This window comes from Chelmon rostratus, chromosome 14 (assembly GCF_017976325.1).
Source record: "Chelmon rostratus isolate fCheRos1 chromosome 14, fCheRos1.pri, whole genome shotgun sequence".
NCBI classification, from domain to species: domain Eukaryota; kingdom Metazoa; phylum Chordata; class Actinopteri; order Chaetodontiformes; family Chaetodontidae; genus Chelmon; species Chelmon rostratus.
In genome coordinates, this window is record NC_055671.1 from 22,241,830 (window position 1) to 22,268,581 (window position 26,752).

The 26,752-nt window shown below is 42.2% G+C and overlaps 1 protein-coding gene across 1 annotated transcript in view; it reads left to right on the top strand.

The window, feature by feature from the left end:
* The first annotated feature begins 17,566 nt into the window (after positions 1-17,566).
* LOC121617266 (polypeptide N-acetylgalactosaminyltransferase 10-like) overlaps positions 17,567-26,752 on the top strand; it is a 93,011-nt gene continuing 83,825 nt past the window's right edge. Inside the window, exon 1 of the mRNA XM_041952384.1 lies at positions 17,567-17,822. Coding sequence (XP_041808318.1) covers positions 17,664-17,822 — 159 coding nt within the window. The 5' untranslated portion in view covers positions 17,567-17,663. The remainder of the gene's footprint in view (positions 17,823-26,752) is intronic.

Consider the following 26,752-nt stretch of genomic DNA (forward strand, 5'->3'; position numbering starts at 1 on the left):
TATGCAAGAGCATAAAAATAGAAAATATGAATATAAGTTTGAAAAGAGTGAAGTGAGGTAGTGCAGTAGCAGCAGGAACAGCAGATTTGTGGGTCCCTGAGGATGCTCATGTATACAAGATACATATATAGCACTGCATAGGATAGTTGAGACTGCAACTGGCATAAACAAATGCATAATACTGTTTCACTTTTTATTGAAGAATTGATTGAACTGAACACAAGCTCAATAAATATACAGCAGGCTGTACGTCACTCATATGATCAGGACATTACCGACATATCGAGTGCACCATCGGCAGCTGGATTCAAAAGTTTAGCTTTTAAAATTATACTTATATCTCATATTTACTATGATGCAGTCCACCTGGAAACTGACTCACCTTTTGAGGTGGTCCCGGTTCTGTTGTTTATGTCCATACCTGAGTTTGTGTAAAAGTACACAAAATTGACCATTTCTGTGTAATTTTGACGTAAACTTCTGTTGTATTCACAACTTGCTGCTGCAGTATTTGAAAGGACTTACTGATAATGACACAGTGACAGAAGGGCTCTCTTAGAATCTGAGGAGTGTTTGTGGGCATTCAGACTGCGTTTGACTCTGTATAATCAATTGTGACGTTAAACTTATTAGAAACAATCGACCTTGTTGTCATTTTCTGTGCACTCCTGCCTTGGCTGTGAACAGTCTGCCCTTCAAGCTCAGCTATTCAGGAACACTCCATGAAAAATCTATCTTTTACCAACACTTGCTGCCTGAAGGCTAAAATGTTTAAAGTTTAAAACTCACAGCGGTTTTAGTTTCATGCCGACAAAAACAACGTCCACAGAAACCTCTGTGATCCACTTCTCCACAGTTTGTCTATATGCCCACTATGTTCTAAACATGTTAGACCACCCTTCACAACTAAATACACACCGAAACACACACTGCCACCTTGTATTGTCGTCCTGCCTTGTCTTTACAAATGACCGGTGAGATGATGAATGTTGTTGTCATTTCTCCACAGCGCTGCACTTCTGGCAGGAGGGGAATCAATGTGAAGTCCCCCGAGAGCCGTCCTGCTCTTTATATCCCTGCCACGGCACACACACAATGACCACAGCATGAGCATCCCAACGACAGCTCATACATCATTCAGTCTTTCCGTGTGAAGACTCTGAAAGAGGCTGAGAGGAAATGCACTTTTTTCACCTCGATTTACATGGCGGAGCGAGTCGGGGCCACGTCGTCTGATCAGTCACGTCTTCTGTCCTGTGAGTTTGAAGTGATCCAGCACTGAATATCAGGCAGTAAAATGAACAAAGTCTTAAACTGAGTCCTGTATTTATGATGGTTATAATGGTTTAGCATCTCTTTAGCATCTTATATATTCAAAAAAATCCAGAAAGATGCTGAGGAAGGATTATTAAAGGACTCAAGGCAGCTTCCCAGAGCGATAACATCCTTTAAATGTATGACACAACCACTGTTATTATTATTTTTTAATCTAATCTTAAAACTTAATGTCTCTGCATGTTTCGCCTTGTTTGTTCTCATGTGCTCTGCTTGCTTTACAAGTACCATAATGTTTGTCATGCATGCATGTTTCTTTGTTTTGATTTTGTTCTGTTTTTATCGTTTTATGGCTAATTCAATGCAGCAGTTTCACACTGTGGGAATTCGTATTCCGTGGTGTCGATCTTCTCATCTGCCTCTAAATCAAACGAGCCCAGAAATGTTCCTTAAAAAGTTTCACACAACCACAAAGTTGTTGTGGGTGATTAGACTTCTGCTTAAATTAAATGTGGACAGAACAATGTTGAGAATTACATGAGGTCCCTGCAGCTACTAATAAGAGCAATAAAGCTGAGAACTGTACTACAGGTGCAACAGGACAAACAGGAGATCACAGAAGGTGACACTCAGTCACTGCCTGTACTCGCCCATGCAGTCCTGAGCAGGGCTTTAATCAGGGATTATACGTGAAAACACCTGTGCAGGTGGACTGTGGAGGATTTCAGCATTTGTAAATGTGCCAGAATTCCTCTGAAGGTGACCTGGGAGTCTGCACACAGTGACGGCTCACAGGCAGGTGACTAAATGTATGATTTTTGCTCTTTTTTTATTCCAAGCTCTCTTGTCTTTCACATCAGAGGATCTTCCTCTCCGGTGTCTCCCCTTCTGTGTGCTCCGTTCAGACTTCCTGCCATTTAATAAAAGAACAAAAATACTGACGGGCGCAGACTGCTGCCTCCTCTGATGAATAAAAGAAAACAAGTTTCCCCGTTCCCCGAGCTCATTGCAGCTGACAGAAATCAGCGTGGTATCAGAGAACGCAACAGGTGATTTCTCTTTCATCCAAACAGTAATGTTCTACGATACGTGAAACCTGCAGTTTAGGTCTCACCTCTGGTCTCATTAAGGATGATTCTCCTGTGATGGTGCTGGTTTTAGTTTTGCACACTGCGAGCGACGTGTGGTCTGGAATATATTGACACCTGGCTGTGTAGCCTGTTTATTTTTCAGTATGCTGTCTCTTCTGTCTCTGGCTGAGCCTGTACCGTAGTTCACTGATCAGAGACTAAGATAACAATACTCAGGAGTCAGAGGAGTCACCTGGTGGCTGGCCTGCACAGGCACACTCACAAGGAAACTGGAGAGAAACAGCAGAAATACACAACGCACTCAGTTGGAGTTTCCCCTTGAAAGTTGCAGACATGCCAGCAGCTCCCGAAATCCTGAAGCGTCTCATCAGTAAACCGCACACAGGGTGCTCGTGTTTACTGTCCCGGCCGCTTTATACGAGGGAGGGAAAAGATCTGAAGTCGTTCAGAGCAGCTTTCTCCTAGCAGGAGGCTCACTTGCTTCTGATTGTGAGGCAGTTTAGACTTTGCTGTGTGTGAGTGTTCATACCAAACAGCTATTGGTGATTTCATATGGAAGTCACATGTTTTGTCAAGTGAGATCAGCCATGCGGTCCTTCAGCTGTTAAACTCCTGATGTCCTGAGCCAGGCTGAAAAATCAGTGTCAGAGCCAGTCAGCCCACGTTTGCCTGATCTATCGGCTTGATTGTTTATTGTGGCCCATTTAGTGCAGAAAACGATTTTTATATAAAAAAAAAAAAAAGAAGAAGAAACATCCTCTGGTTTCAGCTTCTCAAATGTGAGGATTTTCTCGATTTTATGGCTTTGTAAATGCAACATGTTTGGGTTTTTGAAGGCATCATCCTGGCTTCTGGGAAACTGTGACAGGAACTTTCTGATATTTTATAGACTGATTAATTTCTTGAAAAATAAGAGACTAATCCAATGAAAGTAATCATTAGTTGCAGGCTCCCAGACAAAAATGTCATTGCGCTCTGTGAACCTTTTTCTAATGCAGTCTGCTTCCAAAAGCACCAGACTAAAAGTCCAAAGCTCAGCCAGCAAGTTAATTACACTACACACCAAAATACCAAAGTGTCTGAACAAGGAAATATTCATTTAGTTTTGAACACACTAGTGATGGTTTGAGCTATGTTGAGTTGAAAACACTGGACAATTCCTGTGAGCACAAGTGGACAGTGAGACAGCCTCCTCTCTGCAGGATGAATACAACACTGTGTGCGTGTGTGTGTGTGTGTGTGTGTGCAGGAGCTTGCCAGTGACACTCAGCAGGTGTTAAAATAACATGCATGAAAAGTAACGTCGAGTGGGCAATCTTGCTCGGTTGGCTAGCTCCACTCTCCTGGTGGAGTAGCAGCTTAATGGGTCCTCCCAAATGACAAATTCCTAATGGTAGGCAGCCAAGGCCATGTGGACATATTGAAAAGAGAAAAAAAAGTCCTTTTAACGTTTGTTGGGCTGAACGACTTCCTGCAGTCAGTAGAGCGGCACAGCAAATTGACAGCGTGTCTCTTAACAATACTGCCAATCAATCTTGGAGACGCCCACTCTTTTGATTACTTTTTCTCCATTTATTTTGAAGTTTTTGGGAAATTTTGTATGTAAAATTTTTGATGAATGAAATGCCAAAAGGTAAAAAGGAAACACTTATTAGCTGTAGTCTGAGTCAACACTCAGCTGTACTTTTGTGGCTCTTGTCTGCAGACTCTCTTCGTACTGTTTAACATGATTCCAGCATAGTCTTCAAAGTATGGTTTTCTGGTCCTTGTCACTCTTTTCATACCGTGAGACAGAAGTCACCTGGCTTTTAGGTTCGAGCTCGTTGTTTTGTCTTAGCTGGTTGGATTCTGTCTGGAATTAATTCGAATAACGGATTTGTTTCATCTCTCGTTACTGCCGTAGTGGAGTGGCATGTTACTCCCATCACTGGTCAGGAGTGGTCTGTTGTCCAGGTGACTACGTCAAGCTGATGTACCACCATGCAATGGAACATTACTGCTGCACAGGATTATTGGACATGTAAAACGCTCTTTAAGAGTGTTTCTCAGGGGGGCGTGAATATCCACCACAGACTTCATGTCAGTCCATTAGTTTACACTATCTCGTCATGGACTTAAGTGTCATTTGGGGGAATTTTGAGCTGTTGGTGGCGCCAGAGAAAAGGTCTGCACTGCACGAGCGGAGCAACATCGCCATCATCAGCACAAAAGTAAAGTTCTTATCAGGCCACAGACATTACATTTAACTAGCAAATTAAATATTCTAACAGCAGAGGAGATAAATGTGTCTTTGGTTCTCTTACTGTCGAGCCTGAAAGGGAGGAAAAATCTAAATCCCTTTTGCATTTCGGAGTTTATATCCTCTAGGACACATGTCCAGGCTCCAAAATCATCTGGAATATAATGCGGCCCCTTAATATATCCACGGCCGTTCTCCCGCTCTCAGAGCTGGTGTGACAAGTTGAGCATTATATGACATCCCATGAGACTCAGGGAAATGGGCCACGCTGCAAAAGCAATATCACTCCAGCTATGAACACATCACTGATAGCTGTGGACTATCAGAGCTTGTAGGACGCCAAGGGAAATGATTATGGGATTAACATTTAGGGAAAGTGTGTTTTAGCGGCATCAGTGAGGGAGCCGATTAAAGTAATATAAAACCTACTACAAACAGTGACAAGGGAAGGAAATTAGAAAGCTGTGGGCAGCAGACGTTCCCACAGAACTTATTTAAAGACGACAATCACGTCTGGAATGATGGAAAGGAAAGAGAGGAGGAAAGAAATAGGAGAAATAATTGCCTGAAAATAGCATGTTAAAGCAAAATATTAGCTCGACAGATTAGATTTCTGTTACAACATTCCTAGCTTCATGTATTTATCACATTAGCAGCGTTGTTAACGCAGATGTTTGCATTGTGATATGATGCAGTATATTAATCTCACGGGAAATGGCTCTGCACACCTGGGTCCAGATAAAATGCACACCTGTGCTTTGTCATCTGTGGACATGGGAAATGAGAGAGTGGGATAAATCAATGCAAAAGGTTATCAGGAAATAGTAACAATTCAAATACATATCTGAAGTTATTGTTTTGACTAAAATAAGTGTATGAATTAAAATAATGTAACCTAACCTAAACCCCCAGAGATTTCCTCTCACATTCATTCGGACACATGTCAGTAATCAAATCAAATGTCATGTATGAGCATGAGACGCAGCATCCTCATGTATTACTCTACTTTCTCAACATGATGCTACCACCATTTGTGATCTGCTTGTGAACAGTTCCAGCAAACTGTGGACGACCTCTGTTGGACCTCTGGTATAAATACCTTCATGATTTCACTCTAATACAGTCAGATAAAATGAAAGTGACAGATGAAAGTTAATGCGAAGATTAAGACGAAGAGCAGTAGCTGGAGTTTAGTTATAGTTTTGTAGTGTCAATCTGAGGACTAAAAGACAAGAGTGTGCCCCCCCGCCCTGTGCTCACCCTGTTCTGCTCTGTGCTCAGAGGCATGGGGGACATGAAGAGGATCTTTGTAAATATAATCTACTGGAGTCTACTAACTCTTATTTCTGTTTACCAAATGAATCATATCTCTGTTAACTTAGTGAAATCTCTGTTTGCTTAGTGAGTCATATGTCTATTTTACTATCTCTTTTTTTGCTTGGCCTATGTTCTGTTCTATATTTTTAAAAAATGTCCTAAGAGTTGGCTGGACACCAATAAAAACACTAGAATAGAGATAACTTGCTAAAACTAGTACAAAGCAGTAATCTAGATCCTAAGATCCCAATAGATACTGATGCCAAAGGGATCTCGGTGGAAAATCCCCAAAAGCTTCAGTGGAAAATTCCCAATAGATATTAGGTTACAGAGGGCATCAGGGGGAAGGCCCCCAAACAATGAAACACCAATAGAACTAGAGTAAAGTGTAAAAAGATAAAAAAGGATGTGGCCAAACCATATGGCCAAGCCCACTGACAATAGTACAAAAGGTGATGTTCAGAGCAGAATTTTGGTATTGTTGGGCAGGACTTGCCCGGGCTTTCTGATCTGTAAAGAGAATGAAGCTCCCAGGACTCAACTCTTCTGGACTCAGACTCTTTTTCCAGACTCTGTGCATTTTCTGAAGAGAGACTGATATCTTTTGGGACTGAGAATTATTATGATTAAAGTGATACAGTTAAGACTTAAGTATTAGGCAAAGGATCACAATTTGAACCTGATCCAGTCAGAATCTGGTCCTTGGCGAGGCAGGAGGAGATCCCCGTCAGATTTGTTCAGATGTGTCTCATTCAGATTGGACAGATTCACAGTGATTCTCGAGATAGAGCTGTAACGAGAAGGCGCCTCTTATACGTTTGAATAAGTAAACGAAAAACTGTGTCTCCACTATAGATTTTGCAAATAAATCAGCAGGTTAAAAATCCATAATTCTAATGGAAGCAATGCATAATTTGATTTGAGACATATCAAACAGGCCGAGGTTACTATGAAAATGACTGTGACTATGGAATATATAAACGCAGGATTTTTTATTCATGAAGCGAGAGCTTTACGATCAGTCGAAACGAGAGCTTTACGATACCTTTGTGCAGGTGAATCTGTCTTCAAATGCTCGTACAAGCAAACCTAAAAGAAAAACAGGCCGAGCAGGATAAAAGCTAAAAGCAACTGTGAATCCTGCAGTTTGATCTTTAGCTGACAAATGGAGGGAGAGGAGGAAAAGAGAGAGTGGTGTTAATTGGCTCTCAGAGGTCGCAACCTTGGCAGGATTCTATAGATCACCATGACAACGAGAAGATAAGGATCCGTAGATCCAGCGTCTCAGCCTCACCTGTTCACGCCAACAAGCCCTCCATCCTTGAGATGTTTGTGCCGTTTGTAGTCAGCAGAGACATTTCTTCAAACACACACATGCACACATAATCCATAACAGCCATATACACGTGATACAGGGTTTGGTAACACCAAACATACATTGCAAATACAAATGATATAAAAGCACAGGAGGTGACTATAATCTACCCAAAATTAAGTTAGCCAAATTACCCACTGGGTCTGATTGCAGAGGCCTCTGCAGTTTGAGTTGTAGCAATTCAACAGGAAGCGACCACATCCTCACCGTCAGCCCCATGAGGTTAGGGGTTAGCTTATCACTGGAATATTGGTGCTGTATTGATTTCTATATAAAACACAAAAGAAGGCTTTGCAGCTGAGAACGCGGTGCATTTTAGTGTCAACATGGGAGCCAAAGTGCATCGAGTACAAAGGCTGTAAAATCCAGCAGCTCAGACACGGACAGGCAAATGACTGTTTGTATTTCAAGATCAGTTTTGTACAAGTAAGTATTTAATAAGTGCTTGCTCATTCTATTTGCATACAGTCATTGAAGGTATAGTTATATTTCTCAGTCGTGCTCAAGGACAATAATATTTTCTGGTTTGAAGCATCTGGTTTCTCAGGCAGCTCAGAGGACTGAGAACCAACAGTGTGTGTTGATAACGGAGTCCAATACAGCAAAACTGTTTTCCTTCATCTTGAAGCGCATTTAGATTTTGCTTTTATTGGGATTTTTTTGTTTGTTTGTTCAGTAACTTAAACTACTAACCAACACTTTTTATATAAATGAATCAAACATTTACACAATGCATGAAACAGACTCGCTTCTAGTTATGAACCTGCAGTAAATTATCACCATTAGCCTCTTTTGGCTCATTGTTCGACCTGCCCAGGGTGTCCCCTGCCTTCGCCCGAGAGACGGCTGGGATAGGCTCCAGCCCCCCCGTGACCCTGCAAAGGATTCAGCGGTGTATAGATAATGGATGGATGGATGGCTCATTGTTTTGGTTTTTACAGCACGTTTGCCTTGTGGTAAAGACGACAGTTAGCAGCTAGCTGGTGAAGAGCGTGTTGAAAGTCAGAACCGTTGGATGTGTAAGTACACAAATGTCTGCTAGCACGTTAGCCATAACAGCTATTTGATGAGTCCTTTTTAGGTATTTGAGGAATAAAATATACACTTTGCAAATACACAAATGGTAGAAATTCTACAACATGTCAACAGATATTTGTAGGTGAGCATTTAACAGATTATATTCATTTATTATATATTAATTACAGATGTAATGTGTTTTTACTAGTGTTATTATTATGTCTATTGTTGAAAGTTGTTATTTGATTAAAGTCATTATTGTTCGAATTATTATTAGCAGTAAAGCAGAGAAATGTCCTGTTTGTTTTTAAGCTCAGGGAAAAATACGAAAATTAAAATGTCCACATTCACAGGAGGAAAAGGTCGTATCCAGGTCTGGGTGACAGTGACAGCAGGTGTAGTGGAGTCCACCAGACGTCTATCTGAGCAGCCACGTCAGCCAGCTCCTCCTGGAGGATCCTCAGCTGTGCATAATGTAAGTATGAGGCTGCGTAATTCAGCACAGTTCAGATATTGCTAATGGTGAAAAGCAAAAACAAATTTCAAACACAATTCAAACCTCTAACGTCTTTGCAAGGATCTGGATGTGAACACAGGTCATCAGAATTGATGGTGTCTACAAACTTCTTACAAAAATATAAACGCTTGTTTGGCATGAAATAGATGAGACGATCGATACACTGATACATGCTTAACCGACAGCTCCCACTCACTCACTACTTGGCAAACTGTTGGACTGTTTCTTTAAGTGTCAGAGTTCCTGTTTGAGTAAACTGCTGCCTCTTGTCAATAAATCAATACAATGTAATATGATGAAATTTAGATAATTTTTTGTTGCTGCATCGATAAATTGACTGGACTCTGTCCAGAGTCCTGGGGCTCATAAACCGAGACAGATTACACTGAATCAAGCTATCAAAGAAGAGGTAGCCCAGATGCTGGCAGTAAATCTGAACTGCCACCTTCACTGTGTCACTGTGCTACATTGTGACTGTGAAGGCGGAGGACAGTCTGCATGCCAAACCAGCCATATGGAGCAGATGTTCCAATCTAATCAGGCACTTCGACTGTGGCCTTTTTATTGCATCAATATCGAGCAGATTAGATGGGCTTAATGGACAGGTGGCCACATGGTAGAGCATGTGGGAGGTTTAAAAAGCCTGACTGAAGGCCACAGGCTTTATTTGCAACTGCACATGAAGGAAGAACAAAGAGCATCAGATCGTCCGGTCGTGGTCTGCTGTGGCTTCAGATTTTCACAATGCTTTAACTTGAAAGGCTAAAGACTCTTAGATTTTTTCTTTGTGTTTTGCTGACATTTTTATTTTTCTAACACATTTAATAAAGACAGATGGTTTCACATGGTTCAAAAGATCCACAAGTCGTATTCACCTTTCTCTTTAGAAAATGTCTTAGAACATGGTTTGCAAGTTTTCAGATTGATCCCCTTCCTGGCAGGCAGCCATTGGATTCAGTTTGTACATGCAGTTTTATGAAAACAAGAGCATATGGACATGACACTTGGTTTGAATACATATTCCATCTTGGTAAACGCTTTCTTTTAATTTCCACCAGTATGACTTTATTATGCAAGCAGAAAGCATGAGATTACTAAATGATCCCATGATGTTTTCTACAATATTCATATGTTCTTATTGTTTATCTCATAGATGTGATTTTCAATGATTATAGGCCATGTTTGCAAAGCTCTTTGGCAGTGGTGGAAACTCATGAAATGCACTTAAAATACAGTTCTGAGGTTTTTGTAATTTACTCGAAAGATATCCATTTTATGTTATATCATACTACATTCAGGGGAAATATTGTACTATTTACTCTTGAGAGCTGTAGCTGCCAGTTTCTTTTCAGAGTAGGATAAAATCACAAAATAACATGCATGGTTAAAGATTGTATCAGTTGTTCCCAACCTTTTGAGCTTGTGACCCCAATTTTCTGTTTGCAGTTTGCAATTGTCCCTCAGAACTCTGCAGGCAGTTTAATTTTAATAATCATCACAAAGCCCAAAGTGGTTACATTATTTATTATTACACAAAAAAACTTAATTATCTCATGACCCCTCACATTTATTTTGTGACCTTTTGGAGAGGGTTGACCCCAAAGTTGGACTAAACTACTTACCTGCATGTAAAGCATAAAAACTAGCTACACCTCGAGCAGCTCCAACAGTAAAATTCTGTCCATACATGGAGTCACAGAGAATGATGGCAGAGAAACTAAGCCAGACTCTCAAAACCTAAACATTTCTCTTTCATATCACCACATGCATTGACTTTGAATTTTCGACAGTTAAGAGTAGAAAAGTTGAGAGTTTTTCCATTTTCCTCCAAACAGTGAGTGCTTTCTGTGGAGCCAGCATACGGGGAACATTTCCATACCGGCATTTCAGCATTCAGCTGTAGCTGTTGCTACTTTACATGCAGGAACATACTTAACATGCTCTGCCAGTAACACAATTCACATTTTATTGCAGTGCAGCTGTCGATCATGAAGTTACCATTGATCGGTTCCGTGGCTGTTGAAGGCAGAGTCCTTGCTCCTCAGCAGGGATCAAAATGAAACATGTAGCACATGTTCAGTCACTCGTACTGAGCAGAACTTCCATTTGTAAGATTGGCATTTCATGTGCATCACTGTTTATAGGATCATATGGACTTAATGGGCAGGTGAGCGCCGGGTACAGCATCAGGATAATGAAGGTTCATGCACACACACACACACACACACACTAACTAAGTACAGGCCTTCAGGACAGCTGCAGCAGTGTAATGGGATTATGAATGTTTAAGACTGTAAAAGCCAGGTGAAAACTGGAAAGCTGTATGAATGTCAAGAACTTGATTAAAGTTAATTACTTTTAATTGCAGAGAGGATAAAAGTATACACAGGCAAATAATACATTCTTTAAGAATTTAAAGAATTTTTGCATATTCTCCCCATTTTCTCTCATCTCTTTCTGGTAACAGACACATATTCTGAGCAGTCCGCACCACCTGTGGACCCTGAACTGCAGTGAACACTGTGCTTTTGCAGCAGGAATACAACATATTACACAACAGATTAATGCAGCCTTAAGTTAAGCAGGTGTCTGCAGGCGGTCTGGAACTCGAAACCCCAAAAAGATAATAAATCAACAAAAGAAACAAAAAATACTCCAAACAGACAGTTGTGCAGAGAGTGGTGGATGTTGTATGAAATTTACTGCTCGTGCAGAACGTCTGGTAAAATTAGTGTCTCCAAACCAGCCCAGAGACCTCCAAGCAATATACTTTCTCAAATAATTCCTGAATAATATGACTGCTCCACTGTTGTCTTTATCTTAATTTGCTCAATTCATAGTGTCACTAAATTCAAATGACTCCTACCTTAATGTTGGTATCATGAACCAGCGTGTTGCAGCTCTTAGACTACAGTAATCGCATTTGACATGCAGACATGTTCTGGGTCACTCAGGGCAAAGATAAGCCACGTTACCAGCGCGGACATGAACTCGGGATGTGTTGGAGTTGCTCTTTCTGCTAATCCTGCTCTTTCTATTCCCACTCAGGACTCACACAGAGAGAGAGCAGCTCATTCCTCTCTCGTTCTCCTCATCTGTACCAGCCTGACTTGTGACAATTCAATCTGTTCACCGTCTTCAGGCATGAATTATGGATGAACCCCGCAACCTCTGAATGCGGAGGGGATTTACGTTGATCGAGCAGCCCGGCGCTTTATAACTCCTCCTGCTCATGTCACAGGCTCGGTATGGATTTGAAAGAGGTTGGGGGAAAAAAATCAAGGTAATTTGCAGAGCATCAAAGCAAAGCATCCTGTTAGCATGCCTTTATTCCCCTGGTGACAGACCAGTGATTGACTGTTGTGTGCCGAAACCCATTAGCGGTGTTCATTCTGGCATCAAGTCATTTCGGATAACAATTAGCAAGCATCAGTCCATTTAAGCAGAGAATGCTCTGCCCAGGTCAAGTAAATAAAAGCCATTGATTTGTGGGAAGATGTTTTTATGTATAATCGAGTCGAGTGCAATTACAAACCATCTCTGGAGCGGAGACGGGGTGGTGGTGCCACTAAAAGATATGACAACAAATAATTGTGAAGTTGCATCCTTTTAACCCTTAATGTTTTTTCCCCATTACCAGAGCTGAGCAATTATCTACCTGTTGTCTTTTTGTTTCAACCACGCCTGCAACATTGCTCTCAAGGCAGCACTATCGGCCTGTTGGTTGATCAGTTGGTCCACCGCTCTGATCCAGACATATTTCAACAACTATTGGATGGATTGAGATGACATTGTGAATGCACATGTATGTACTGAGGACGAAGCTCACTAGCTTTGGTGTGCCCTGACTTCCACAACCAGCAGATCAGAGTTTTTTTTATTAATCTTATCCTGTCAGCTTTCAGGTTAATTTCTCTGTATAGCTTCTATCTTATTCAATTCTTATTTTTTTTTACTTTTTAATTGTAAGATCTGCCTGATGGATGGCACAAAATCTGGTACAGAAAATCATGTTTCCCAGGTAATCTATCTTTATGACTTTGGTGATCCTCTGATGTTTCCTCCAGCGCCACCATGAGGTTCACATTTCAGGGCTTGAATAGACAGTCTTGGTAACTACTGGATGGATTGCCATGAAGTTTGGCAGTGCCATTCAAATTCCTGATGAACTGTGGTAAGTTTGGCGATCCTTTAGCTTTTCCTCTAGCGCCATCATCAGGCCAGGATTTTATTTTGTCCACTAATTGTTAATGACCAAGCAAAACAGCAAAACCAGTTCCATCATCCATAGCTGCACTCCAGTTGAAACTGAAACTAGATGCTCCATAATCTTTACTGTAATATAAATGTGTGTAAAGAGACATAAAGCAGCTTACAGAACATGTCCCAACTGTTGTTTTGTGGCAGTGACTACTGTTGATCACAGTAGCACAGAAATCATCAGCAGACATCATATTGTGGATGGTTGTGTTTGATGTAGTATTTTTTGCAAAAATTGAATATCAGACAACTGCAGGAAGGCAACAAAGCACAAGCAGTAAAACAAATCAGCAAACTTACTGTGCAGAACAGCCAAAAACACGCACGGTCACACACCTGCAGAAGGAGCAACATCTAGTCTTTTTAGTCACTGAAACAGCAGCTTCAAATGTGCACCTATGTGCTGAATAAACTGTAACAGGCAGCACGGCAGGGACAGAGATTGTAAATAGCTCACCTGTGATGATTGCATGTCAGCACCGAATGATTCAGTTCTGTTTCAAGAAAAGTATGGAGAGAAGAAGTCTGCGTCATCACTGGTGATGTGATGCCAGGTTTTATTTGACTGACAGCTGAGAGGAGTGATACCGCCTTGCAGTCTGCCATGAGGGATGACCCGAGCCTATAGGACACATTTAATCTTGGAAAATATGCCACTGGAGCTCAACTTTATGCTCAGTACTTCATGTGATTGAGACCCTACTGCTGGTGAAAAGTGGAAGCTGAGAGGCTGTTCAGATTTTTTCAAGTCTATCTTAAAATAACATGCCCACATGCACATTTCAACATTTTATTTTGTGGCTTTAAATTGCTCTTCCTGTCCATACTGGCCTTAACTCATCCCATCTTAATGCCTCCTGTGCTTGAGCTGTGCAAAAAGGCATCATATATTTGAGCTGAAGCTTCAGCAGTCTGAGTCAGAAAAGTCAAGTGTGTATCCTCCAAAGTCTTTTTAGAGCAAAATTCCCACTTTTTGTTTCCCTGCACTGTGTTTCTTTGCTGAGCTGCAGCAGAGAGAAGAGCTATGTTTGAGAATGACAAACTTGTTCTCTTCCTCACAGCAGTGTTGTGTGACAAAGTTAAGAAAAGTGCTTTTATTTTGTAGTTATATAAACTTGAGGCTTACTAAAAGCAGCTGGCTCCCTCTCCTCGGCTCTGTGCTGTGAGCCGCCGTAGTGACAGAAGAGGAGGATGGACAGATGAGCTGCCGACAGCCATTGAGACGCAGCAGCATCATCAAGTGCTGAACGTGCATAAGTGCTTGATCAGTCATATTACGACCTGTTGACTGTTGATGTTTGATGTACAGTATGCAGCTGATTTACCACCACTTCAGTATCAGTTTGCTGTTCATGCATGAATCCTTAACGTGACACCCGCCCAAATTCTCAAACCAAGTGGTTAATTTATTTAATCATTATTAAAATTTCTGCATGCAAACAAGGGAAAATAGTGTGTTCGAGTCATTCTATTCTCACAGGAAGAGGAATACAGGAACATAACAGAACATAAAGTCTATGTCAACAGTATGAATCCGTTTCAGATTTTCTGCTCAGCCTTTTCTGTCGGTATGGTCTCTGGCTGCGTGATTTTCTTTTTCACGTTTTTGTTTCTGCTCATGCATTTGATGCTTTTTTTGTGTGTGTGTCAGCCACACTCTTCTGTCTCGACTTGCATTGATTTTTGCCGAGCACTTTTAAAATCCATAACTCTGCAGGTTGCGTGCAGAGACGTACAAGCAGTGGTGGTGTGGCGCTAGCAGGCAGCAGGTATAATACTGACGCAACAAACACCAAAGAAAAGCAAGTCAGCGGGCATAGACCGGAGCATCACAATAAAAAATGAAAAGACCTTCTTTTCCCCCTCGTCTCTTTCTGTGTTGTTTTTCTGCAGTGAACCGACATTAAGATTCTTCTTTGTCTCCTGATGTCCATGTCACATGTACTTGCAGTTTTCTGCTAAAGCGTATTAAAAGATCTCCCTGATCACCCAGTACTTTTCCTGTTTACCCATTCAGGGTATTTCTTCCTGTTTTGGTTCCCTTTCACTTTAATTGAATTTCCACAGTTTCCACTCCAAGAATGGGCAGCTGACACACTGGATCCAGTCCAGGACAGGACCTGAGCTGACATGGGCTGACGACGCCTGTGGTTGATGAGCCATTAAAGCATAGGAATGAGTTGCTGAATGGTGTGTGTGTGTGTGTGTGTGTGTGTGTGTGTGTGTGTGTGTGTGAGTCATTATTCTTTGTTTGCAGGGGCTTTGCTTGGAGCCAAATGACACCAACATGCATGGATGGGGATCACGCAGACCCAGTTAATATGGTGCGGTGCGTAGTTTCATTAGCTATGGAACAAATTATATAATATATAACTGAAATTTAAAAAGCAAGCTAATAGAAGAGGTTGTAAATATTACAATACAGAACAATGCAGATAGTGTATGAGCCAGATAGCAGCACAGTTTCTTTTGTGTTGTTTGGCCAACTCATAGAATCGATGTCAATTAGCTGCAGCTGAATAAATCTGCCGGCTATAGTTGTCACTACAGCTGACAAAATCAATGGTCACCAAACAATTTCTCCTTTATTGTTAATACACTGTTGGTTATGTAAATTATAACTGAAGGCACAGCTTTGTTATTTGAAAATCACACCCTTTCAAATATGACTTTGACGGCTTCTTTCATCTGCAGTATCTTCTCTCATCCTTTCAACCCAAACTTTTTCTCCACCAACAAGGGATAGGTGTGGAAATGCACTCACACATGCCCACAGCCAGTTCACAGCAGACATAGGCTTTGTTCTGTGTGTACAAAATAGATGTGGTGGCTGCTTGGATTTCCATCTGACACATGATTAAGCTTCATTTCGTGCAAAGCCGGCTCTGGCTCCGCTGTGTTCATCTGCTGGAGAAACCTGATGGAACAGATGGTTGATGCTGTGGATCCCTTTGGATCAGTACAAAGCTTCTTCGGTGTGCTGCTGTACAACAGTTTTCTTTTGATGATGTTTCCAACATGCATTGATTGGACTGGAGATTTTATTTTGGATGAGTCAATTAATATTTACCTAATATAGCAAGATTAAGGGCTCTTTCAGTTCATTATAACATTCATATAGCTTGTTTAGAGTGGTTTCTCAGCAGCATGTCTTGTATGGATTAGTTGAATTAAATGAAAAAACAACATTAAATGTCTTAGTAAGGTGCTCTTGGCATCCAGTACTGCTTTTATCCTACTTGTCATATATTTTCCAAGTCTCTAAACTCTGGAGGCCTTAACACCCTTATTCCAAAAGCTGCTCCTTCACTCTGTGTTTTGATGGTCATGGAGGAGAGCAAAGTCTGCATCAACATCTCCCACAGATTTTAAACTTAGGTTGAGATCTGTTGATTATGAAGCTTATAGCATATGATTCATGTTATGTTTATGCTCATCAAACTATTGAACCCTTGTGCCCTGTATGGAAGCATGTGCATTTGTTGTGTTAATTAAATCCTTTCAGATTTTTCTTTTAGTTTGTTGGCCATGCAACAGACTGTATGTGCCCATTCTTTTTTCTTTTCTTCTTTGTTTTCTGTTTATCCCCAAACTGCTGCTCCTGAAGCCACCTGTTGGGTAGTTTGGCCACTCAGTGTTGGTTTTATGAAATGTGAACTTAACTTTCAGGCACACCCTCTATTTACACATCGAACACAGGGCCGGCGTATGTATTATTTATTACGTCGTATGTATTGTCTTATTTAGTTTAGCAGTGAGAGGAAAGTCCATTCAATAAGATATATGTTTATGATAATCTTAGTCCACAGATGGGAGAATTCATATCAATTTATGTTCATAAAACAGTTTCTGCAAGTGGGTCAAAGCATTCACATAATGAACTGGTTTATGTCAGTAGATTTGAAGTTAAACGGTGAAAGGTGTTTCTTAAAATGAATAAACTAACACCAATTTCATTGGTGTTCCCTTGAGTGCACAATAAAACACGGTTTATGAAAAAAAGTATCACAAAAAAACAAAACAAAACACAAAAACAACATGATTTAGGAAAATAAAACCACAGATAAATCTGTTTATCTGTAAACCTGTTTGACCTGCTTTTCGAAATCATTTGCTATTTTTTCAGGGCGGATTTAGCGGGTATACACGTGACTTTAACAGGTGGTTCCAACGCTAGAAAACAGCGTTAGACGTATTTCCGAGGCGCATTTGAAGGCAGCACAGGTCGTCAGTTGGTCATAGAACTTTTCATGGTGCTTTAGTTCGGCTTTGCTCTGGTTATTCGTCCATATTGCTGTGTCATCTCAGATTTTATAACTCAAACTCAGATTTTAAGAGACTTTCCATCTTCAGAAGACTCCCGTTGGCCGAGACCCCCCCACCTCCTCACCCCCGCTCCGGCGGAAGCGCAGCGGTTCGCTCCCCCTAGCGGCAGAGCTCGCAGCCGAGCAGCGTCACAGCGCCGGTGTCCGTCCCCCAGTCAGAGTGAAAGTTGTCTCCGCTTCGAAAAGCGGGGGTTCGGGGACTCGCTAGTTGCCACCGCCGCTGCTTCGCACGCTTTCTCCAGGAGAGATGAGGCGGAAAGAGAAGCGGCTGCTGCAGTTCGCCGGGCTGCTCATAGTGGCTCTGCTCTTCCTCCCCAACGTCGGGCTGTGGTCTTTGTACCGGGACCGAGTGTTCGACAACTCGCCCGACACAGTGGACGCTCCGGGCGGCATCCCCCTGATACAGGTAAGGGTTCGGCCACGGGTGTCTCAGCGTAGCGGTGAGGTCTTCACGGCTGTCCGCTGTTTTGTCCTTTGTCTCGCCGTTAACAGCGGTCACGGTATCGTCTAAAAAGCCCTAAAATGTTAGTTTGGTCGCTGCGGTGGAGGCGGAGATGCCTGAAACGCTGCGTGCTGCTCAGCGCTTCTGTTCTCGCCTCAGCCGCTCACCCCCCCCCCAATACATCAACCTTTACATTCCCATACTGTGCGTGCGTGTGTGTGAGTGTGTGTGTGTGTGTGTGATGTGATTCACAAAATGGACCCTTTTAGCTCCCTGTTAGCACTGGCCGGTCATTAGTTACAGCGAGCAGGGCGAACAGGGAGCCACGTAGCTCAGCCGAAGCTGGGCGTCGCAGCAAAGTTACAATAACACGGACTTCAGGAAGTTGTCAAAAAATGAAGCAGGCGGTGCTGCGTTCACAGGTCGGCAGGCGTCAGCGCGCAGTTAAAGGTGCAACACGAGTTCCGTTCTCGCGGTGGTGAGTTCAGGTGGTCTTGGCCCCTGGTTTCAGAGGAGGGTGCTCTTTATTGTCAGGGATTTGTAGAGCCACACTGTTTGATATGCAATCACTTTTTTTAAATACATGTTTCAAGCCTCTATGTGCACAATTGGACTGTTAATACAAGTATTAACAGTTAATGATTGTTTTCCCTCTCAATCAATCTGTTGGTTGCTTTTCCGATCAATTATTGAGTTTCTAAGTTGTCAGCAAATAGGAATTTTCCATCCTAGCCTCTCAGAGCCTGAGGTGACTCCTCAAATTGCTTATTTTGTTCAACCAACTGTGCAAAATCCAAAAATATTCAAATTGCAGCGATGTAGGCCTGAAACATGAAAACAGGAGCAAATGGTCACATTTGAATGTACAAAAATGTACGAATCTGTGGAGTCTTTACTCAAAAGTCGAAGTCAGTTTGTTCAGCAACCTGCTGTTCTTAACGGCCATCATAAATCCTTAAAGACTCCTCCACCCAGAATAAAAGTATATTGCAACACAGGCACTAAAGTCAGGTGACAGACAAGTGTTCCATATCTGAGCTCATTTTTTAAAACACATCTGATGCTTCAGAGTTTTAGTTTTATCTATGAAGATCTTATTTCTCTTATTCTATACATTCAGATTTAATCATGTGATCATATCTTTTCCTTTGGTCATACAGCACATATGCCACTTCCAGCTGCCATCTTTGTTTTGTTGAAATAACTAAGTCGCACCTCATGAAAGAGGCTTAAATCAATTTGTCTGAGATGGCTAGCCAGAATATTTTTGCATCAGCAGCACAGACGAGTCGTAAAGGACTCTGGAATAACTCCATTAGTGTTGGGTCTTCAAGGTTCGACTCTTGCTTATGTTTTTGAGGAAATCAGGCGCTTGTGTGTTTGTGGCACGGATTGAATCATCAATGCACAAGATTGACAAAGAGAAGAATAAATGAGAGACACTAGCTGGAGCTGGGCGAAGAACTCAAAAACCTCACCAAAACGGGCCGTATTTGGCAGACAATAGTCGCTCCTCTAATTCAAATGAGGCAGATCTGCTGAATGGAGGCTTTATCTGATGGTGTGTGTGTTTGTGTGTGTGTGTGAGTGCGTGTGAGTGTGTGTGTGAGAGTGTGTTTGCGTGCATGTGTGTTGGTGTGAGTTTTGGGTGGTGGTGGACTTTGTCCAAATCCAGTAAACTTGCTTGACTGGGTTGATTGTAGAGCTGTAGTGAGAAGGACCAGAGTTCAGTTTTGATGCGTTAGCGCGAGCTTGTCTTCTAAAATGCCGGTTACATGGATATCTTCAAGCGGAATAAAACTGGATTAATGTAGCAAGTAGCTCTGCAAACAGTTATTTTCATTATCAGTTCATTTATTCTGTAAATGTTGATAAATCCCCGCCAAAAGTCCACACTGATGTTTTCTCCATCTTGTTGTTATCAGCAGCTACAGCTAATTTGCAGGCGGGAATTTGCGGGAATGATAAAACCAGCTTATTCTGCACAGATCTCCTCCAAGGATTACTTTTCACTCAAGTTTGGATTTGATGCCTTTAATGACAAGACGGCGTTATGAGCGGGATTAGAGGACATCCACGAGGCCGGGAAAAGCCTGTTACACATTAGCAAACTGTGCGATAGCAGCTGTCAAACTCCAGAACAGTTTGATAACAGACAGACATGCTGATTTGAAAAACGAGGCCAGCTTTCTCCAATGACCGGGAAGCCTCTGAAGCGAGAGTTCAAGCAAAAACAGCAAAATAAATATCTGAATCTGATTCTAATTCCTTTTCCCAAACAAGCAGATTCAGTGTTTGGGACCTGCAAAGCAAACATACACCGTGATTATCGTGCGCTGTCATCATCACCTGAGCTGAGCCTGACTGATTCCGACACATCTCATCTCGTCATTAATGTAGTTACTAGATGCAGGCGTAATTCCCTCACTCATTAAATATGTGGCCTTAGAGGCGTGATGGAGAGCTTCTGCACGTTTCCCCTGAAGGTTAATGTTATGTCTTCTAGGGCTTACCTGAATGCTTTGACCTTCTTCTGTTGCCATGGTAATCAATGTCCAAATCATGTGGGTTTTTTTTTTGTTTGTTTTATTTTTTTCTTTTGAAGAGGAAGGAGCTGAAAAAGAGGCGAAAGACTGACAAAGAGCGAGAAATGGAGCTCCTCTACGGCGTTTAGTTAGTCTCAGAACCCACAGACATAAAAACAGGCTCGTGCACATGATAGACGGGTACAGAACAGTGTCCGGAAGTGGAAAGGCATCCTTGCAAGGGAGCTGCGTGTGCACAAATGCGATCCTGCGAGCACGGGGTTGTGACAAGCTAGCACTACATGCATCTGCTTTTCTGCCGCTCGCATGCTTTACTGCCTCTTCACCTTCAGATGTAGACATGCAGGTGCAGCCCTGACCTCAGCACAGCACAGGAGAATCGGGGGTTGGCCCGCTGCACCATGCTAACGCAACTGTACAAGCAGCATGAGCCCTTATCGTGTTCCTGTGCATGTGATGCCTGAATGAGTTTTTCATACCGCTTTAGCAAACATGAGCTGCCTCAGAGCCTCCCCACCACGACAGTGACAGAGAGGTGATTTGCACATTTCCCGTCTCTTATTAAGGACGCCTGTTGAAGCAGAGGTGGCTCAGCTTCTACCTGCCTGCTCCAGCAGCTCAGGTTAAGTGGAGGAGGTTAGAGAAGATGAGAGCAGTGGGTAGAATTAAAAAGAGGCCGCGCAGTCTGACCCGCTGCCTGCTGTGCTAACCGTCTGAGAGACCGGACAGACTGTCTGCAGAGCCCGGGACACGTGCATGTCCTGACAGCCGCCTGGCAGACTTGTGCAAATGCATTAAGCCAACATCTCAACAGGTTCAGTTTCGCCATAGAGCCGTGGGTGTCAGCACCACGTTTGTACGATCAGTTGAGCCTCAAATTGTCTCAAATATTCTCAACATGTTTCACCATGATGGATGGGGAGCCTATTGTCTCAGCAGGCTATGCCAGCGTCCAGATTTGTAGATAGATACTGAACTTAAACCATATTATGCTGCACTGTATTGAAATTAAGAAACATTAAGTAAGGTCGTTGGTTAAATGCATTTCCTCTGTTTTTTTGTCGTCAGCTTCCATTTTAGCTTTTCAAGGACAAAAAACACACATGACATTGTGCGTCGTTCTTGTTTTTCATTTGCTTCTGTTAGTCACTTTTAGTACTCTTGATCTTTGGGGCAGCCAGTCTCTTTTCCTAAAAAACTAATTTTGTAAATGTGATTTTCTATCAGATATGAGGTGAAAAATGTCCAAATGTTGGCTGGACTCGGACTTACTTCCAACCTTGGTGTTTAAATCTACCGAACATAAACCAAGCGGCCTCCAGTGTCTGTAACTCACTTCCTGTTGCCGCCTCACTGTCGAAGCCTTCTTTTGCTCTGAAGCAGTCACAGTTGGAACCAGCATGAATTATTGATTGATCAATCAACTGGGGAAATTAATCAATAATAAATCTTTTAAGTTGCATCATCTCAGATGTGAGGATGCGCTGCTCACAGATGTTCATCTTACAGTCAACAGGCATCATGTTGGGCTCTGATAGCACGATCGTTGTTTGTCATCATTTTTGACAATTTCACTGACAATTTGTCAACTGCGTTTATGAAGAATAATCAATAGGTTAATTGCTAAGGATGCATGGGAATTTAGAAAAATGGCAGAGCCCAACCCAGCCTGAAAATATAGATCAATGAACAGTTTGCACATATATGTCCACATATATACAATCAGTTCCCAGGTCAGGTTCCATTCTTGGGGCAACTTGCCAGAGGATTTTCCTCTCACTAACCGGACGTAATCAGCTCTGATAAATGTCCGGGAGATAAAGTGTGCTCTTGAAAGGAAAGTTGGCCGAGATTCACTGCCCCGTCTCAGAGAAACGAGCATCATACAAGCTTCAGTTCACTGGAGGCTGCATTTATGAGCCGCACACTGTAGGCTGGATTACCGTTCATTCATCACTGCAGGACCTTGTGCATTTCCCCTCTGACACATGTACAGTACATCCCCTGACTCACTCTCACACACACACACACACACACACACACACACACTTATATACACTCCTTTTAAGCCAGTAGAAGGTCAGCCAGCGACCGTCTGCTATATCAACGAGCAGAGATCAATGTAAACAAGGACATCTATGCAGAGCGTCTCAGGACAAGCAGAAATCCTGTCTGAAAAATATTGAAAGTCGTTCAGCTTCTCATTTCTGCCTCAGAAGTCACAGATTAATCACATCTTGCCCGCCAAATTATTACTCCAGAACAAACTAGTCTTCTGAATAAATACCCCAAGTGCTTCAGTCTGATTTTGAATTCCCAGCCCGTCTGCTCGTGATATATTCCTACCCCACAGTCACAATGCAAATCAGATATTTGTTTGACCCCTCTGTCCTCCAGGGCTCCCACAGGCCTTAAAAAACATTGAAAGTCTGACATTTGTCCTCTTAAAGAAAAATAAACAAACCCTTGATGCTTTATTCATTTACTTTAACCCTTCAAACCCTCCTGAAGAACACATATTCTGTACAAGTGTGCTGAGAAATGATTGGACCCAGTGAAATAAATTAATGGAGTATTTTCCATCGTAGCCTCCACTGGGAGGAAAAACGTGTAACTCTTCCTGTATGTATTGATATAATGTCTGTGTTCATTATGTAGCTAATTGACAAATGATGTACTGCAGCTCAGTGAATGAATGGTTCCTCCTTAATAATAGAAGACAGAGTTGGCACGTCTCTCATCACTACTACTAAATTCCCAGAACTGGGCCAAACTAGATGCATAAAGTCATGTAAATGTCTCAGACTCCGTTGCCTCGGCGCAGTCGTCTGGAAGGCCTGGTCCCTGCTTGTCCTCGGCACTCCGGCAGTGTCGAACTGTTTGACCTGCAGCTCCCTGTCTGTTTCCTCTCTGTTGCTATTCTGATAAACATTAAAGTTGAATAAGAGTTTAGCCCGTGGTTCTGTGAAAAATCTCTGCTCTATTGACATCATGTGGGAGAGAGGGAATGATGTTTCATGCCAGTAACAGGCAGTGATTTCAGGGCGCCCGGGAACCTGGAGGCTGCACCTACGGGAAGCGCGAATCCAAAGTGCGCAGAAACAAAATTGAAATTGAATGGATTTAGGCTGCCCTCGCAAAACAGCTCCCGCAGATTGCACCACACATGCACATGGAGTTGAAGAAAAAAAACGAGCCTCCTCAAGGCACATTTTGGAATTGGGAGTAATTTCAGGCTGCAGTGAATTTCCTGCAAACAAGTGAGGGAAATGGAGGCTCTCTGCAATTAAGGAAATCACATCAACTCTATGAATCCTGTGAGGTTAAGAGCAATTAGAGAGGCTGTGAAGTAGGATTAAGGCAATTTAACATGGTTTATGATAACAGTTGTGCGAGTTCATTAGAGTCGATTACACTGCGCAGTGCTGCATGTTTTGTTTTTGTAAAAATAACCTTTCATCACTGCACAGATGACCTCTTAATATTTGTTTGTCGGTGTGCGAAACATTAGAGAAGTCACAGACCTGAAAAGGAAATTCATGACTTTGTCACTTCCTTGAAGCCCCCAAATTATTTAATAATCACACTTAAACAGCTATTCTGCCGTTGCGACACGAGCTACCAATCCTGAAATAATCATTGCATCTTACGGTTCCATCACTTTCTAAAGCTGAGAACTTCTGATGTGATGTGAAAACAGTCCAACGGAGCAAGAAACAAGCCAGTTTTAAACAAGGTTATTAGGGGTAAGGCCTAGGAATTCAGTGGATTCCTCCTGGCTGGTAGCAGCGGGAAGTAGAGCCTCTTCCCTCCTGCGTTTTACCATAATTAGAACTGAAGCTATTAGTTGATCAATCAATTAGTCAAACTACATGAATTTAATTGGAAACATTTAAATAATTGATGCATCATTTCAGTCAGTTTTTAATTTTCAGGTTACTCAGGTGTGAGGATTTGTTGCTGTTCTTGGTTATATGTGATTGTTAGCCACATATTTTGGACATTTGAAGATGCTACCTTCTCCTCTTTGTACATCTTGTAAATTGTGAATAAGCATTTTTCAATATTAAGAGAGACAATAAGTCACGCAGCTCCGGGATTTTGTGATCAGGAGACGAGCTGTTAAAGTCACTACCTGATGCTGTTTCACTGAGCTGTGGGCTGGCTGTGCTGCTACACTGGGAAATGAGATTTTACCTTTAATGTGCTAAGCCTCTGGAAACGAGGGAGACTGAGGGATGAAAGTCATTTGCAAAGACAAGTGGAGTTCCTCGCCGCAGACTGAAGTCATTGCACTTTATCACTCAGAGCTGAGACAGAAAGGGAGGAAGGGAGGGGATGAAACACCTCAGGAGAAAAAGGCAGCGTGAGCGGGTAAAAGAAGTGTTTGTTCACAGGCTGACTTTGTTGGAGAGCGTTTCCTCCCCAGGTTCCTCACACAAGGCAGACGTTGACTCGCTGCTGGCTGCGGCACCGATTGAGCGCTGTGCAGAAGCTGCTCTGTATGCCTGTCAGGGAGCCGCTGCCCCAGATCAGTGCAAGGAGCCAAACGGGGGACAGGTGCAGCAGACAGCCTGTGGATACTGAGCGAAGAGCTGGGCTTTTAATTACAGCCACGTGGGTTATAGAGACGTTTTTTTTTTTTTTTTTTCCAATGTTCAGATGATTACAATAATCCCTGGATGCCAATTTAAGGCCGGCTCTGTGCTTCGCGGTGCCGAGCCTCACAGAGAATAAGATGTGTTGAGCATATTTAGTTTTTTTTTTGTAGGCCTGTTTTCTGCGTAAATCTATTTCACAGTCACGCTGACCTGGGGTCAGACGTGAACATTTCTGGGCACCAGACCAAATCTGTGTGGATACATGATCTGAAATATGCAGTCTTTGCACTAGCTTTATAAAGCCTTGCACCACTGTACACTTCAGTTAAAGTGTGTGCATGAGCAGAAGCTTAATAGAGTTGAAAAATTGAATTTTTACCCCACTGTGAATTCCTCTTTCATAGTTTGTTTTTTAAAAATGATTTCCTTAATATTCGTCAACACAGAAGTCAGAGTCTCCTGAATAATTTAACATGACTATAGATTTAAATTCTAAGTATCAGTTTTTTACAGGCGCGCTCGACTGCTTTAGCACATGAATATCAGCTTACTTGTCACAAGGAAAACTACTCAAGCTGTGAAAACAGTTGAACAATGTCTTCATTGTCTGTGAAAGGAGCTCTGTGAAGTCTGGCAGAGTAACCCCCTGGTGATGTCATCAGGGTCATCTCAGATTTGGAGAGACTTCAGATTTTTAACACAAAGCCTGTGTGACAAACTTGTGCCAAGAATAAAAGAAGTGAGCTTGTTAGAGAAGTTCGAAGTCTGACTCCTCTGACTCCTCTGACTCCTCTGACTCCTCTGGCCACCTCTGGCCACCTCTGCACAGCTGGCCAATCACGGCGTGAAGTGCCATAGTACAGTTCTTTTACAGCGGTGGTCTATGGGGAAAATGTTTTGCAGGCAGGGTGGATTTTTTTTTGTTGCGGTACCACAGATGACTACTTGGACAAAGTGGCAGTAACTCAGGTGCCAGGTGTGTTTCAGTGACCTGACGAGTGCAACGTCTTTTCACTCCGTCCTCCGAGCGTCTCCACTCCCCACTGGTTGCATATGAGGGGCAGAGCGTTTTTGCCAATCGAGCTTTTTTGACTTGCTCAGATTGTGATTATTTGGCAATTTTCTCTTGATTGTTGTGCTTCTACCGTGGGTTAGTAGGTGTAGTGTAGTGTTTTCTTTCTTTGTCTGTTTTAATTGCAGTTATTGTTGATGTACAATCGGGACTCTGCACAGGATGTTTTATTTTGAAAATTTACCGTATTCTCTACATCATTCCTGTGTCTGACTTCCCGTCTGACTCGATCTGCTCTGCTTATGGTAGCCACATTATGTTCTAAACTATTATTCTGCCTACCTGCTCAGGAACTGTGGACAGAAAATAGCAATTTGCTAAAACCCAGAACAGCTCTCTTTAATATATATAAGGTTAAAGAATTCCCTTCATGCAAATATTAAGGCAAACAAAGTAAAAAAAAAAAAAGTATAACAAAGTGTTATCACATTAAAATCCTTAAAATGGTCTCTTTCTCACTAATGAGAAACTCTAGAATATGTGAATGTGCAAATATTTTTCATTACACGGGTTTGACTGCTGGACACGAGGTCGAGGTCTTCGTCACTGTAAGGTCCATTCACAGTGTATTTGCACTGGAGGCCTCAGGTTTCCACACCGCACTTGTGTAAGCTGAATATTGGACCAGTCATGTCTTCCAAACTGTTTGCGCCGTCACAAATCCGGCTTGTAGTC